Source organism: Macrosteles quadrilineatus, unplaced genomic scaffold (genome assembly GCF_028750875.1).
Source record: "Macrosteles quadrilineatus isolate MER2022 unplaced genomic scaffold, UCM_ALF_1.0 Scaffold_7__1_contigs__length_78375512, whole genome shotgun sequence".
Lineage (NCBI taxonomy): Eukaryota > Metazoa > Arthropoda > Insecta > Hemiptera > Cicadellidae > Macrosteles > Macrosteles quadrilineatus.
In genome coordinates this window covers 6196904-6215683 of record NW_026542600.1, presented here as the reverse complement: position 1 = coordinate 6215683, position 18780 = coordinate 6196904, and the positions used below count along the sequence as shown (strand labels likewise).

General features: G+C 30.3%; 1 protein-coding gene across 1 annotated transcript in view; it reads left to right on the top strand.

Annotated features, from left to right (window-relative positions):
• The first annotated feature begins 869 nt into the window (after positions 1–869).
• The window catches only part of LOC128999159 (uncharacterized), a 67769-nt gene continuing 49858 nt past the window's right edge, over positions 870–18780 (top strand). Inside the window, exon 1 of the mRNA XM_054425537.1 lies at positions 870–965. Coding sequence (XP_054281512.1) covers positions 878–965 — 88 coding nt within the window. The 5' untranslated portion in view covers positions 870–877. The remainder of the gene's footprint in view (positions 966–18780) is intronic.

Sequence of the window (18780 nt, the reverse complement as noted above, 5' to 3'; positions counted from 1 at the left end):
TGGTCTCCAATTGTGACCAGGTTCAAATCTTGAAACCTAGAAATTAAACTCTTAAAATTTGATTCCAGCCTCAGTAATTAGATTAATATCTTTACAGTTCCTATACGTGGGTAATCTACTAAACAACATATGATTCATTAAGAAGAAGATAAATTTTTCTCATATTAAGCTTATTGACATTTAACATTAAATATAACTTATATTTAACATTCCATAACACAGTTATCGAGGTAATATTAATTTATAATTACTTATAAATATATTAATTGAAGATAATATGTATATATAAAATATATGTATATATATATATGTATTAATAAAATAAAATAATGACATTACTTTTATACAATACCCTGCAGTATTGTGTAGTTATACAAAAGGTAAGTCATACTGATACACTTGTTACGAATACAATAAATACCAATCACCGTTAATTGACTAAGATTACTACAGAACAAGCAGTGAATTTGTTATTATTTTTCTATATTGAGTCCAAGATAATTTATCTGTCAATATCACTAAGCTGTACCGGAAGCTCGGAAAATCTAAAGTCGAGACAAGAGATCAAAAATACAATTTATGAATTTTACACTATTATCAGATTGTGACTATTTACTAAGTACTAAATAACCAATCGAAATACTAATCCATCCATTTAAACATCTTAAATAAATATTTGTCAAAAAAACTGTACGTTTATAGTGATTTTAACAAGCAAATTTTGGTCCTTTCAAACCGGATAATTGAGTGGAGCGGGGAGCGTGAGTACATTGTTGCTCTCAACAATGCTGCTCGCCCCCACTTCCCCCACCGCCCGCACCACCCACCCCTCCTCGTATATATCTAGAGTTCCGCCACTCTAGTGTACTCCGACACCATGGTATCCCGTAGCTCCCCCGTCACCGCTTCCGCCGTCGTCGCTACAGTCGTTGTCGTCCTAGTGTGTCTAGCGTCCTCGGCTTCCGGTGAGCAACAATGGTTATTTTAGTTCCTAAAATGTGCAAAATGTCAAACGTATTTGAAGTTAAGTTTTTATACCTACGCAGCACTCAATATGAATAAAAACTGCAAAAGTAATTAACACATTAGTCGCACACGTACACCTTCGTCATCAAAACAATCAAGACTCGTCTACAAAATTTTTCACGGCGAGAATAATATTTTGCGTTATTTTAAAAGAGGATTTTTATTCATATTTCAAATGTTTTTTTTCGATTCAGCCCAGTCTAATTAAAATTTCATCTATCAAAACAAAGAGTGCTAAAATGATCGACTATCAATTTAGCACAAAAACGAATTATTGCTAAAGCTTGTTAGTATAAGTGGTTCAAATCTAAACAAAACAAAGCAGAAAATAATAATTTTTAAATCTACTAAAAATGTATCCAAAGTACAAGTGGAACCTGGTTAAAATTAAAGTCAAAATTAAATTTCCAGAATTGTTATATATACATTGTACAAAATATCATTGCCAAGTAAAGTTTACTTGGGCAACAATTTTGGAAAATAGTAATACTACTTATAAACCCCATTTACAAATCAATACTAATACTCCGTTTTACAGTTTCTATAAATCCCTTTTTTTAAATAAAATCCCATTTAGTGTGTTAAATTTTGAGTTCAGGGGTGCTCAAAATAGAATCTCATGTAATCAAACATGCCTAAGATTATTTTGAATCAAAGATATGTTGCATAACTTTACCGTATCAATAACTTTACTCACATCGACCCATTAAAAATCATTCTTTTTTCAACTAAATTTTATCTGGTAATTTATCTTTATTCCTTTTCTTAAACTTTATGAACTGAAAGTTCTCTGTGGTTGCTACAAATCTCCGACGATTTAAAAGGCTTTTCAAATCAGTTTTACATTTAACTACATTACATTTTACATTTTTACATTAAACTCGTAAAAAGTGCATAACAATACATATTTATATGAGGCATGCAAATCCTATTCATAGTTCGCATAAAGTTATAAAACAAAAACCAACGGAGAAAATATAACAAACTCCAAAGATAAACTGTAGACTTCTGTTATTGGATTGAAAGACAATAGTACATTTCAATTGTAAATCTGTGGGAATGCGTTTAAAAGTTTATTTTCCCATCAAACAAAAGAGTCATGGCAATAGAAATTTTTAACGATGACAGTTTTAAAAGCCTTTTAAACAAGGGAGTGCAGAATCAACTTTTCATACGAGGGTTTAATGAGCACTGGAATATATAAAACCTCATACAAAACTAGATGAAAATTTTCTTTAAACAATATATTGCGATATAAATTAAAAAATTGTGTAACATATTGTTAATTAATAATTTTTTCGTACCGATGGTATTCAAAATATTGTTAATTTAACGAATATTCTCTACTTCTACATTTTATGAGTTATATTTACGCTAATTATTGAAAATAGCAGCTTTTAAAGTATGATTTTTATCATAAATATTTAGTAAAAAATATCTACTATATATGTACAGACAACTTTTTACTTTGGGATTATTTAAATTAAGTTATTGGGATCACACCAATGACACATCATTCAATAAAAGTATGTTCGACAAAATTTGTTAAGTATTGGAGGAATATAAAATAGAGTCTCTTTATTCCAAAGTGGTTTTCTGAGTGAATAGGATTGAACTTTAAGGCCTTCTTATCTATCTTAACTATCACACCTTTATACGTTCTTATCAGTTTTCTTCAATTCTTACCTACACCGATTGTTAAATTTACTTTTAACTTCTTCAAGCTTTTATAAACAGTTTATTATTTGCTAACAAATTCTAGGATTTGAACCGTTGTTTTTTATGATAAAACACGATTTCAAAAACCATGCAACAGAAAAATTCGTTTTCAATTTAGTTTTAAGTGCAAAATACATATTTAATAGAGTGCACTTTTCATTGGCAAATGTAACAAATTCCTCATGAATACCAATTTTATACAAATAGTTTTAGCGAATGATCCAAATAACAGTGAATAAGCTATTACCGTAGGTCTCATGGCAAGACGTAGATCAACAACCAAATTTTCCGTTTTGATGTCCCCAGATTGCAAAAAAAATACCCGTTCTTATCCTTATACTTATGTGTGTGTCCTTTACCACGACAACTCGAGTAAAAATTATCAGATTTCAATGAAATTTGCTACAGACGTATAACCTACTTTTATTCTAACAGGATCACGGACCAGCATGTTCGGACTATGGGAACTGGGTTTTATGTGGTGTTTTACGGGGGCAAAAATTGCGTTTTCTCATTATGAAATGTAGAATTTCTCGATTTTTCTCCTAACCACTTTTTAGAGCTGACAAAAAAATATATTCTATATCTTGAAGTGTTTTGTACGGTGTTTGGTTGCGGAGAAAATTAGAAAACATGTAAATTTAATTCCCATAACCTTTTCAGTACACACAGCAACATGTAAATTGCATTTTTGGAAATCAACCATCAAATAACTCATACCGCATGAATAAAAGTCTTATAAATAAGTCAATAAATTTGAATAATTTTTTATAAACTTTTGCAGATAAATTTTTTTCTTCGAAACCATCATGGAAACTATAATTGAACAATTACTATTATTTTACAAAAAACACACACTTTATTCCCCTTCTTTTCACAGCAAACCCAAGTACGCGTAAAACATAATGCTATAACTAGGGATTAAAGCTGCAAGGTTTAAGGAAATATTTATGAAAATCCATTAAAATAATTTGAAACAATTTCGTCTCCAGGTTTGCTTCGTTGGGTGTATTTTAATTATTTTAAAGTCCCAAATTCAATTGGCTACAACCACAATTTCTAGGTCTGTTTGTAAAGTTTGTTTGTGCGGCTGGAACCATTCCTCATCTGGACATGTTTGGATAAAAAATTACTTGGAAAGCTTTGCTTTGATAAATACATCGCGATCAAGGCTTGTTAAATACTTTTATCCACGACATGTTTATACTTATTAACACATTATTATGTTAGCTGTTTAAAACTATCATAAGTCCACTTTCGACGAAACTAAAAGATCAATTTCCAGTTTAGAAAATTCGTTTAAAAGGATATTGTAATTATAATAATAATACACTTAAATCCGTAATGTACTTTTTCTAAAGGTTCTTACCTCTTGTTCTGTTTGCTAAGATAAGATGAAAGAGAATTTTAACAATTTGAATCATTGACTTAATAATTTCTAGTCATTTAATTCTATATTAAACTGTGAATCCAAAAACAAGGTAATATATTAGTATAAACACGCATAAGATCGAAATGGAATATAATTGGAGTATAGGAAAGTTTTTTTTTTTTTGTGAAAGTTAGTTTTTCTCATTTTTGATTCTCAAAAAATAGAATTCCCCAACTTTTCTCTTAGCCATTTTGTAGAGCTCAAAAAACATATTGAATTGTTTTTGTACGATTATTGGTTACGAAGACAATCATAAAAATTGTAAATTTAAAATTCCCATCTTATTTTTATAGATAGTAAATAAACTGGGATAGTTTGTTGGTTTAGGGAAATATTTTGATCTAAATTAGCAAATATTTGTCTAGGTTATACTTGGTTATTAAAATGTAATTAAAACACACTTAATAACCTTTCATATACAGCAAAGTATCGATAGTTAATGTCATTAAAAAAAGTAAATCTGAAAATTTTAAGGGAAAATTATAATATGTAAAATTAACCAGGTAGGGTTAACATAAATTCGCTTAGTCCGCAGGTTTGCAGCAGTGGGGAGTGTTTTAATGTCTATCAATAAAGTGCTTACCATTGTTCATTATGTGTATACCTTGCAACTGTTTGTTTTTATTCTGTCACAAACTATTACTTTTACTGTAAGGTTTACTGGAGGTTATATTGTTTTGGAACCATTCCAGTAGCTAATCTGTCTGTAGAAAGTATTAAAGATGACACTCGTGTTGTAACCTATAAAAAAGGATACAAAATGGACTTCCTGGAGAAAACAGATCGCTTCACCTAGATTGTCACATCGAGTAGGAATCTCTTTAATCAGCATTAGTCATGAAATACTTCAATCAGTTATACCAACTAAAAAAACAAACAACAATTCTATAAATTATATTTCTCTTTATACATTCAATCTTCGCTAGAACTACGACGGTATCTTTATTGTGATTGTATCAATAGGTAGTAGATTGTTACTGTTTTAACAGTTAAGATTTAAAAGTTTTTAATAATTATGTTTACATTGAACCGTTCCATGTACAAATATTAGTAGGTATACTGTTGTAGTGGTAAATAATTGAGCAAATAATTGACAGTGCCAGTTAAACGAATTAGATTTAAAATCAAATTAGTTGACTTAACGATTAGTTGTAGCTGTTGTTGTTTGCTATTTGAAAACTTGATTAAGATTAATCTTTAAAACTTCATGTTCTATACAATATGTTGTTATTGTATACCTGATTTTCTGTCTGTCTGTACCGTTGATAAAAACATACCTCAATTCTGTGAAAAAGTCCAAAAATAATATTCAAGAACCCTTAAGGACGGTGGAAATAATTTTACGATAAAATAATTGTATAAATACTCAAAATCTTTATTTATAGAAACAACAGGGTACAGTATTTTGTCTTTAAATCTGTTGTTGCCAATAATCATTTTAACAGCAAAATGTTTCAAAACTAAAGGAAGTAGTTATTATGACAATGAAATCAGTAAATCAACCATATAGTAGTTAGACAGAAAACTGTAAATAATAGTAAATGATTAAAAATAAATTGATAGGTATTAAAAATAATAGTATACAGTTATTTAGGATAAGGACGCAGTTGAGTTGTGTTTTAATCAAAATATTAACGGAAAATCTGTGTGGGTAAATATATCTTATAGTGATATATCCTAAAGATATTTATGTGGCGAAATATATGTTAACTAAATTGTAAACTGAAATGTTCAATGTTGATTACAATGGAATATAAATAGAAAAATGAATAATAATATAAATGCAACTAGATCCAGAAACAGAAAACAATAACAGATGCGAAAACTAAATAAATTGTCGTTACAGAGATATTTGTTATCTTATAACAATCAAAACAACCACAAGCGTTATTGAATATAGAATTACCTTGAAATTTGCTATAAATAGTCTTCACTTCTTTGGCATATGTTGAAATAAATCCACATATGCTGATATACTAACTACAGCTAGATGTGTAATGGAGATATAAACATCCTGCTCACATCTCATTGATGGATATGGGGTTGAAATACAGCAGCCATCGAAACCTTCTTCACGATCTTACGGTTCAACACTTAGCTAAACTTCAAATTGATTACTTGCATTGTAAATGTAGGAGTAGTATGTTTTTGAGCTTTTTTATGATGCGAATTTGAACAAATGTGATCATTGTAGACAGTACAGTTAACTAGACCCTTTGTAATTGGTAATTAAATGAACAGAAATATTACTTCGGAAATATTCGGAAATTTAACGATTAACTTAAAGTAATCGTCTTAAAATCAGTAGCTCTTCGAAGTCATGTTATGGAACCAAAGTTCGTAAGGATCCTTTTTGGTGTAAACAGTCGAGGATGGTTATTTTTGGGATGAAAATACTTCAAAGATTTTGAAGACTAAGAAAGATTTTAAAGAACATGTGTCTGGGTGCCAGAGACCCTTGAAAAGTCCCATAGCTGTACTTTTTGATTATGTTATTAAAATAAAATAATAAAAACCGTAAATACCACAAAGACTTCTGTAATGGCTTTCTTACAAAAAAAAGGAAAGGAAAAGGAAGGAAGGATTCACCAAGGAGCCCTTCCAACATTTGGGGAAAACTTAAGATATTTTGTGTTTTGTCTAAGAAACACAAATAACATTTACTCCTCTAATTGTAAACATAAAACAACTTATGACCCCCCATTGACTCACACCAGCCCCATTAAGCCATGAATAATTACATTTTATTCTAAACACTAGTACATAATTTTGTCATGCTAGAAAATTGAAGATTGATTTTTTGCTCAAAAATCTGTACCTTCTCCTACGATATACAATATTTCAAACATACATCATCTACCACAACCTTGGTAAATTGTTAATTTAATGTTTTTTTTATCGTATTAGCTTAAACGTAAAGGTAGGTGTAAAGTGAACTCTGAGTCCAAAGTTAGTTGAAACAACTGTTGAGACCCTTGCAATGGTGGAGATGTCTCATTAGTTGTAAAAGGGAGAGGTTTGTTAACAAACCAATGAAAGAATTTTGAATTCCCACCCTTTATGATAGCAAGAAAGGTTAATTTATCATATGGGACATATACGAGAGAAAATCTATAAATATTAGCGTTAGTATTCATATTAAAATTACTTTTAAGATGGATGAAACCCCAGAAGCCGTTTTTAAACAGTTTGTTTCATTCATCTACAAGTAAACATTATTATACCACGATTTACAGTTGGAATCAAAATAAACGTTAAATTTTCCCTTTAATAAATCGAATGTCTATAAGTTTGGGTTAGGTTAGAATACAAGATTTTTTAAATGAATAAAAGTACAGATTTGACAATTTATAAATAAAATTGTTTGCATTCTTATGTGATTGACTCAAACACTTTGTTAAAGTCATTGGATAAATTTTAATAAGAGCTTATAAAATATTATTTTATCTTGTATCTACAATTGTGCTCATAGTACACATAGTTTTTGAGCAATTTTGTTTAAACCTTTATACTAGAGCTTATTTTCAGCAAAGACTCTTTTGGAATTTAAGGAAAACAGTTACATAATTGTAAACAAACAGTTAAGGTCAAGCTGGTATTATGTAATAATCTAACATGTCTTGGTAAATTTAAAGAGTTTTGCAATGGAATTTGGAGTGAGCCAAGATGTAAGGTCTCAAAATAGGTCTCCTAAAAATCTAACTTTAAAAATATTTTCCTTTATACTTTTTACTGCGAAAATATGTTTTAAGCTGTAAATTATAAACATATAACATACTAATAATTTCATTTCATAATTAATTAAAAATACTGGTTATTTTACATAGGAAATGTTATAAAATATTTGTAATTATAACTGCTAACCTTCACCCACACTTCATTATTTTTATCTTAATTTTTAAGCTTGTGGGAAACAAAGCAGATCTCTTGTGGGATCAAATTTCTCTCTACTAAGAATTTTGTAATTATTTAACCGCTCGTTACAAAAGAATAACGCTCCCCGCTTCAGGCATCAAAACTCACATTTAATGAACTGAATTAAGACATTAGCAGCAAAAATATTTTAATTTAAAATATTTTTGAGTGAATATGTGCGGTTGGGAATATTATTTAACTTTGGATAGTGAAAAAATATAAAACAATATTATTCTAATGAACATGGTGGGTATTGCAAAATGGCCCATAGTCCGATCATGCTGGATCGCGAACTCATTCAACGAAAAGGTAAACCGGTCCCGGGTCCAGGTCTTAACATGAGACCTACGGTATTAGCTTATTCCCTATATGGGAAATTTGCTGAAACTGAGATTTTACTGAGAAACTGTAATTTTTTCGCTTAAAATACCAAACTATCTTATACAGGGTGTCCCTGAACTCTCTACCAAATTTTTAGGGGGTTGTTCCTGAGTAAGAAACATATCTAAATATAATATTAGAGTTATAATATTATAATATTATAAGTCCTAGTTACTCTCAAAGCCGCCATTTTTTTCTTATCAATTATTTTCTAAATATTGGTTAAAGATCCGAAATTCAAACTTTGCACAAACGGTTATGACAACTAGACAAAGCTACAAAGAAATCATGAAAATATTTCAAATTCAAAAAACAATTGGCAGGGATTTTAACTTTTTGTAAAATCAATGGTTTTTGAGTAATTTAAGATATTTAACATATTTAAAATAGCCGTCATTTTGTTAAATGAATTTGAAAATTGTCATAATTAATTTCTAGCTTTGTCAAACTGTCATAACAGTCCGAATCTTTAACCACTATTTAGAAAATAACTAATCAGGGAAAATAAATTGTGGCTGCGAGAGTAACTAAGGACTCCCGGAAAATTGAAGTATGATATTAAGATATGTTTCTTACTCAGGAACAATGCCCTAAAATATTGGTAGAGAATTCCGGGACACCCTGTATAACCTTGTAAGTAATCAAGTAATTATTTTAGTACATGTTTTGTAATAACACCCATTTACTGTGAATGTTGTTTTTTAAATACTTAAATACATCATGCTTATAGCAAAAGCCTTTAAATTCTTTTAAAAATACGAATAGAAAATGTTTTTGTAGCGAGAGCCATTTAATTACAAAATGTGTGTAACAATTTCATTTAAATTCTTTATCAGTTTTTTTTTCTTCTTTAGTTAATTGAATAATTTATTACACTCTTAAAAAAATGTGAACTGAACAAATCATCCTGTAACTTTGAGCAGTTGTATTTAGAAAAGGACATCTTAGGAAAAGCTTAACATCTGAGCAAATTTTAAATTTTATAAATCTAGATCCAAAAACAGCTGTTACATAAAATCAACTCGACCACATGGTCTTTATCCTTGTCACATTGCTTTGTGTTTAATCATTACTCAAATTCTTATTTTACCGAGTATTTCCTATCCTAAGAGCCATAAAGTCCATGTATATGATACCTAATTTATTTCGATCTTCAAAAAATACATAATCAACATCTTTTAAACAAGCTTTAGGTAGCAGTTACCGATTATATGTAATGTCTATGGCAAACTGACTAATGTAAAGCTTTTAAAATCTAAAAATATTAACAAGATTGGTGATATTAAGCCAAATCTTTAGCTTCATCTGTTCTTAAGTCAAGCTAACCCTTCTGATGAACCCGCTAATTTAATACTAAATCTTAATATTTATTACAAACCATTAATAACAAAAAATTTAAAAAAGCACATTTCTATAGCTCAGGGTGCTGCGGAAAACATTGTTTGGTCTGCAGTACACAGAGCTAGAACATGTGCCTATTTAAAAACTAATAAAGCTTTAATTCTAACCCTATTCCTTCCATTGAAAATAAAAATAGCAATAGAGAAACGTGTAAAAAATAACTCAAGCCACGACTTTCCCCGACCCGAGATGCTTTTGAAAGTGTCCGAAAATAAAAAAAAATCATTCATTCTTCTTTCAAACCACAATGTGTTTCTGGTGTGAAGACAACATTATGAGTAAGAGTTGTAAATTTAAGAAATTCTTTGAAGGATTCCTTTAACGAATACCTGATGTTGAAAATGTGTTTATGAAACACAACTTTAAACAAAAATAAGATAACAACTTAATTAAGTAAAAATACAGTTGACTCAAAATAATCTTGAACTTCAATGATATTTGGGTTAAACAATAAATTCGTTTCGTAAATAACTAATTGTTTACCAATTTTATACAATGATTGTATTATTTTTTTGTCTGTATGCAACATGTTCATTTTATGTTTTAATTTGTTGTAAATTAATCATGAACACCTTATGTACATTAGCAAGTTATACCTAAATAAGAAGATTATAACTTAATTGAAGACATATTACATTCTGTATAAATCATTCTTTATAATTATGAGAAAAGTATCTAACTTATTTAACAAAATAAATGGTAAGCCCCTACCTTGATACCAATGCAGATTAATTCATGTAATATAGTCATACTACATAAGATTGATAAAATGTAAAAGGAAAGATTCTTGCCTTCACGCAGACTTCTAACATGATGCTAACATAAAACTAACGCTCGGTGTTAGGATTCCAAAGCTCTTATATGATTTTCTACAAGTTTTTAATAAATAAAGAGATTTTAATCTTTGAGCAGAAAGTCGTAATTTAAAATTTTTGTTTTGACCATCAACAAATCTACCGTATATTTGGATTATTACTTTATAATTAAATTGGTGTTTGCATAGGATAGAATTAACATCCCAGTCTTGTCCATAAGTCAGCTTTCGGGACTTAAACATCAGAAGGCGTGAAACTAATTTATGAATTGTGCTGAACCAATTACAGGTTGCTCTCCTGTCACTAATTGTGTTTTCACTTTTCTAAACTTTTTTCTTCTTTTATTTGATAAAACATGGCAAAAAGGTATTCAAACTTTAATACAGTTTGGCTGAGAAGCATTTCTAAATTATTTAAAATAAACTCAATAGAAACAACAATGTTTAACGATTGTATAGTAAAATTGTTTATAGTTTATTCGATCAGCTGATTGTAGCTATTTTAATACCATTGTTGATAGTATAATTGTATTATCAGCTGATTAAAGATCCTTTATCATTGTTCATCGTTTATATTGTCATAATGTGAAAAAGTTACGGCTGGGATTTTTTTAAGTTGAAGAAAAACTGAATATTTCGTGTGTCACTTTTTGTGCGGGCTTCGTTAAGGATCGCGTCAATGCCAGTAAAGAGAAGACCAAAGAAGAATTCGGGAAAAGAATAAGGAATGCGTTTGCTAAACTGTTTTATTTTAGGTCGTGTTTGGTCCGAACTGGAATTTAGACTTGATTATATGCCTGCAAATGTAAACAACTTTTAAGCTAGGTAAACTCGTTGTGTACCAAAACGTGAAAAGATTTTCTAGAATTTGATTCTTATTTCATAGCTTAAGGTGGAAAAATAAAGATTAAACGTGGGTTTGAAGTTGTAAATGCCCTGTATTTTTGTATTATTGGTAATGTGGCCGTTGATGTCAAACTGTTTGACTTGCATCATTTGTTTATCAATAGTGTTATTATACATTTTAATAAATAACTACTAAGACATAAAGAAGAGGTAGTGAATTTCAAAGCAGTGGCATCTTACATAAGTAATTAAAATAAACCATGTCCATCTACTTATATAAAAAAATTAAAGTGGTTTAATAACAAATATTCTCAATATAGTTTTAAACCTTAACTTCATAACAAATTCGTTCATCATTTAAGATTTACATTCAAAATGGTAAATTTAACACTCACCATGTCTGATCAAAAATATATTTCCTCTGTTTGTTTCACAATTGGATTAACTGCACCACCCTATTGGTGTATGGCGTCCCCACGTTGTAATGAGGCAGTCAAATATAATTAGTATTCCAAAATGATTCCAATCATATTAAAATTGTAATTGTTTTCATTTGAATGTATGAAGTGATGCAGCTGTGGTGCATTTATTTTTCCGTATTAAATCACACAGTGTTACAATAAGTAATAAGAAGAGATAATACAGCAAATCTGTGTCATCAGCTTAGTTATATGCTATAACGGTCCACAATATATTTGTATATTCAAACAGTTTAACTATTATCCGATAATTATTGTATCTGTAAATTCTATCAAATTTTTTTTTTTTTGTCCTAGGGCGCTAGGCACGAGCCTGGGATTGTTTTTCACATTACTTCAGGCTAGACCTAGGGGTTGCGGCATTAACACTTAGATAAAATCCATTGGTGACTTGGCGGGGATCGAACCCGGGACCTCACGGACCGAAGTCCGGCGCTCTAGCCACTACGCCAGCTCGCTCCCCAAATTCTATCAAATAAATATACCATTATTTTCAAAGCAAACGGCCTTGATTTATGCTGAACTTCTATAGTAAATTGACGGTTTTTAGATTTTTTATCTCCACATACAGTCAGTCGACTAACTGGACTCATGTTATCAAATATTCGTCATCAAAATGATAATTTAAAACATCGAAATCGTAGTTAACGTATTACGAATCTTTGTGAGGAATATATGCTTGTAAGAATAAATTACTTACGTCAAATAGCTCAATACTGGATGGTGAATTTCAGTCAGAACATTTCCTACAATAATATCTACAGCGCAGGGGCTTAACAATGAATTAAAAGAATATACGTTAATCATAGAAATATTTGTAAGATATTATTACTACTACAGTAATAGGAAAATCCAAATAATGAATGAATGAATGTATGTATGTATGAACGAATGCATGAATGAATAAACGAACGAACGCACAAGCGAACGAACGAATGAATTAATTAATTAAACATAATTTATTTCAATAACAAAAATAATTACAGAAAAATACTAATTTATATTTTGAAATGGATCCTCAAATGGGCTTGTTACCTGTGGTTTGGGATAGAGTCCATTATCAGCATAGTAAAAACAATAATATTTACATTATAGACTAAAAAGATATCGTAACACAAAATCAACTTGAAAAGAAATGAATTTGTTGATAAATAGAAGTGGAAAAAATCAGAAAACATGAAATAAAAGAAAAGATACTATGCGAAAAACTAGTATGCACGCATATATTCTGGTTATCTATATAAATATAAATTTATATTTAAGTTTTATTTTAGCTCTCAGCCCCTCATTTATATTTTAATAAGGCAAATGTTTCTTATGTATTTGAATCACAGAGGTTGGCATAAGTAAGCCATATTGTATTTTTTAAAGACTGTAATCATAATTTCACATATTTTTTCCAACTAATGTGACTTAAGATTTAGTGTTGATTTCATGGAACGCCTTAAATTTGTTTACCTTTTTGTAGATTAGTAATTAAATTATCTTAAATACTAGGAGAGGTTTGTGGCTAGGATTAACAATGTTAAAATATATTTCTCTGAGGTTGGCAAGCCTACTCCTTCCCACGGAATTTGACCGATCAAGAGGGATCATATTGTATTGTTTTGTTACCTTCGTCTTTACCTAACACTTAACCTTTCCATTTCTGTATTTCGACTGGTGAAAATCTTAACCAGTTAATCCAGGTTTTATAAGTAATTTGGCATTTTAAACGAAAACTACAGTTTTCAATAAAATATCTGTTTTAGCAATGTTTCCACATAGGTAACTATTACTATTGAATAAGTTCGCGAGCCAAGATCGGACCATGGGACAAGGGTTTAATGGGGGATTTTATTGGGTAAAATGGGGTTTTTTTTAATTTTTTACCCTCGAAACATAAAATATCCTAATTACTCTCTAAACCATTTTGAATAAATTAAAAATAATAATATTTTGTATATTGAAGTGTTTTTGTACGGTTATTGGTTACGGAGAAAATTTAAAAAATAGTAAATTTAAAATTCCCATGTTATTTTTAGGGAAAGTAAACTTTTATAAATTTCTTGTTTGTAAATATTTTTATACAACTTGGCAAATTTATTTAATTTATACTAGTTTATTAATATTTTACTAAAATTGCACTCTATTACCCTCCCCGTAGCAGCAAACCTAGGTACTTGTTAAACCTTATTTCATTTCAATAGATTTAAGTGAACATCAAATTAGGCAAACGGAAATTCACTAGCCAGCATGAATACTGTGGCAGGGGTATTTTAATATGTTTTGTGTCATCCCAATTTTAAGAACTTTATATATTAATTACCTTTTTGCCTTCGTTCTTGAGCTTAAGGTATGTACATCTTCACATCAGCATGTGTGGCATCTTCACGAGGTCCTCTATCTTCATATCTTGTATAACACTAACACTACAAATTGTCTGTTGTCTATTTACACAAAATATTTACACTCTTCACCCACGATCGACTCGAACCGGTGTCGTGACGGGAGGTCTTTCCTCCTCCGTTTCATTTCTTGTACTGGGGGTATTCGAATTTGAGGTATTCAGTTGAGGATAGGTTCCAGGCGTATATGCGTGGTACTGGGCCTTTAAATGCCAGAAAGACATTGGAATACAACCCACAGCATTGCTATCTTTATCATGCAGTCGGTCACGCTATCTTTTGAGTCATCAACTAAAAATTTTATTTTTGGGGGTTGTTTTGTGCATTTCCGATACAAATTGTGTGTTAAAAGGGTTTAATCTGCTAAATTTCAAAATATGTCAGGATCTTAAATGATATAAACAAATCTAAATACAGTTCTTTTCGTGAGTAAAATAATTTAATAATCACCATTCGTTTTCCCTACTCTTTTTGAACAAAAAGCTATTTCCATAAAATGTTTCAAAATTTTTTTGAAATAATGTTCGCGACATTAATAGTTGTGTTCGCTGTTATTTCATGTTACTTGCCTAAGGTATTAGCTTAGAGAGTATAATATTTTGATATATATATAAGTACCAAAAAATAACATTGTTTTCAATAATATAATTACAACATTGCTTTGACTTCATATCAGAAAAGATCCTGGGTACACATTCAGTCAAAGTTAACTTGATTTACTTGTATCTCCATGACAGATTGACTCTCTCGGGTCAAGGAATACCACGAATTCGAGTGCCTAATCAAATTAATTTTTAACTTCATTCACAATTTAGGGATGCCTGAGAAGTCATTATATAAGTGATAGTAGAAATACAGTGTATAGTATGCAGTGTGGATCATCCTATAAGTTATGGGAAGGGAAGCCATCGAGGTATTTTGAATGGTTAGGTTAGGTTAGGTTGAGTTAGGTTAGGTTGGTTTGGGTTAGGTTAGGTTAGGTTTGAACTTTAGTTGATTGTGATTTATTTATTTTTATAAAATTTTTATGAATAAGTCATCCTGTTATAATAATTTAGTTTAAGAAATTAAGTACTGATCAATTCGAGGTTTACTTGTTTTACTTTTACTTGATAACTTTTTATGAACTTGTCATGCCAGGTACGATTTATTTGTTGACCAAATTTGACAGAATTTTTTAAGCGTTTTATAAGTAATTGCTCTTTAGATTGATGATTTTACTGCAAACAAATAGAAAAATATTTATTATAATAATTTGGAACTTTTAAATATAGTAATATCAGTCATGTTAAAATATAAAAATACATTTTCCAATTTTCCTTGTGTCATAGTTCTATATATACTATTTTTTACATTATTTTACACAGATTCTAAATCTAATTACACCCCTATAAGCATATTTTGTATTTGTAAACACTGAACAACAATTGGTTGTAATCAATAGATCAATCCTATTATCCATTTTACAACAATTAAGTTTATTGTTTATAAAATGTTCCCGCAGTCATATGGCAACATATTGCCCACTTTTCAATATTCTGTTGGATTACGAATGATTACCTTATCGAACATCTGTCTGCTGATAATAGGTTCAAAGAGTTCCGAGATTTCTTATCAATTGAAGTGGAAACGTTTTTAATTTCGACGGCTGTACTCTGTAATTCTCTGAATATAATGTGAACTGCGTTCTATAAATAGCCAATAAAACATGTGGTAAGATAAATGTATCATGTATCAACGTGTAAGCATACATCATGTAGTATTACAAGCGCTGACAATTTAGTGTAGTGTTATTGTTACTCATACAGGGTGAATAAAAAGTCAAGAAACCCCCCCCTCTAATATTTTTCCAAGTAAATATACAGAGATATCCTTTTGGTGGTCGACCAATCTTAGCAGGAAGTTTCATTTTATCATTTTGAAATTTTTGAGTGTCCCCCCAAAAGGGGACACCATTTTGGAAAAATGGCAGCCAATATTAACAATTTTACCATTGATTTTCCACAACATTTGACGGGCTACCATTTTGGATAGAGAAGAGATAGTGACCTCTAGTTTTCACCATTCTTTAATTTTTTGTAAACACTTCAAAATGAGGTGTCACTTGAAGGGGGTTTACATTTAAAATATTTGAGTTGCCCCCCAATTCCCCCCTTTTGGGGGGACACTCAAAAATTTCAAAATGATAAAATGAAACTTCCTGCTAAGATTGGTCGACCACCAAAAGGATATCTCTGTATATTTACTTGGAAAAATATTAGAGGGGGGGTCTTGACTTTTTATTCACCCTGTATAACTTTATCATATAATTCATCATATAACTTTATGTAATCATATCTTTATCGTTTTGTACTGTAAATAGGACCTAAACATATAGGTGAATAAAAGTCCCATATAATAAAGGGTGTCCCAGTAAGAACGCCGGATTTGAGGAGCGTCTTATCCTTATCTGTATTTCAATAGGAATTCCCAAATTATCAGCGATGTTACCCGTATTAGGTCCCATTTGTAGTCATGAATCGCTACACGACGTAACAACGCGTGGTCATAGTTAAAGTGCACTACAAGTACGGAAGCTGCGCACTATTTACGGCCGGGACAATGCACCAAATGATCCATCTGTCCGAAGATTGGTTTATAAGTTCGAATAAATTGGCTCAGTTCTATACTGGGGATATTTAAAGTCTCTTGTTTTCGCCAATAACCCTCAAACAATCCAAGACTTGAAGGAGGAAATGATTCGTACCATTAATGGAATTCAACAGGAAGTGTGTGAAAAAGTGATGGAAAACTTTGTCAAGAGATGTCGAGCTTGTCAGTATTCAGCAGTTTGGCACTTACAAGACATAATACTCAATTACTAATCGGAGATATTATGCTTTAAGATTCATGTTTCATATTGTAAATTTAGCGAGAAAATATATGGTTTGTTAACATTTCAAATTCGGCGTTCTTATTGGGACACCCTTTACTAAAATTAGCTGCAACTTCCAATAATATACGTATTATGGTATAAAATGAGCTTACTACTTTAAGAGAAAAACTCAATCAATTAACAATTATACTGTGAAAACTGGCGACCTGGTAGGACAAGTACATCCTTGTTGTTTGAAAATTGTTCGTAGTTAATCGTTTAGTAAGTGCGGCAAATGGGTGTGATACTCTTTGCTTAAGTATAAATCCATGTGAAATTAGAATATGGTTTCAATATCAATAAATAAAAGTAGATTGATTGAAATTATACGTAAAGATTCTTATCTGTTCAGTATTACTTATTCTTACTTGGCCAACTTTATCTCAAATGTTTTCAAATTTATAACGGCATCTCAGTGGTCTAAGTGATCAATGAGGCTATGATTAAGTCATTAATTGATCATTGGTTTAAGTATTCGACTTCATTATCCACCTTTGGCTCTATTACATTGGTCAATAGACGTAAACTAGGAAACCCTAAAATTATTTGAGGTATTTTAACCGTGTAATTATTGACGTAAATTCCCCCACCGCACCAAACCTTTAGCAAATTTCCATCATCCTGATTGGAAATTTACTAAAATAATTCCTTAAACATGTCAGAGTTATCATCCATTTAAGATAACATTAGGTTTAAATAGTACTTAGATAATAAGTAAATTTAATCAAAATTCATACACAAACAACCTATTTTTTTTACTCTCCATAACAATAACGTGGGGTTTTGGAATTTACAGTTTTTAAGTATTATCTCCGTAACCTTCAATCGTACAATAATGCTCCAATACACAATTTCATTTTTTTCCAAGCTCCACACGATGGCTGCAATTAAAATTGTGAGTTTGTATGCTTTAAGGGGCAAACCAAGCAAAAAACAAATTTTGACCCCATAACACTACGTTCCCATGACCTTGCTGGTTTGCAAACTCAGTCAAGGTTATTCGATCGAACCTTGAGGTAAAAATACTTGAGTACCTAAACGTGATGTAAACATACATAAAATTTGTCATGTATAACCATTTGAAAGAATATGATTTTGGTCTCTGGGGACATCAAGATTATCTTAATCGGTCCCGGATATTACCGTACCCCCTAAGGTAATAACTACTTCAATATAGTGAAATTTGTTAATATCACTAACGGCTAAAATGAAGAAATGCCGATTGGTTTGTTTTCTCTTAGAAAATTTAATTACTAGTTTAAAAGAGTCATCTTAATGTACGCTTCACTATTTAGAGTGTTTATTGATTTATTTTCAAATAATAGCCATTTTAAAGTTATGTATATACTAACAAATAGTCTATAATTATCTTACGCTTCAACTAAAACCAACATCTTTTACATTCATGTTGTAGCAATAAAAATATCTGATTCCAGTGATTGTTTTTTATTTCAAAGTGAAATCAA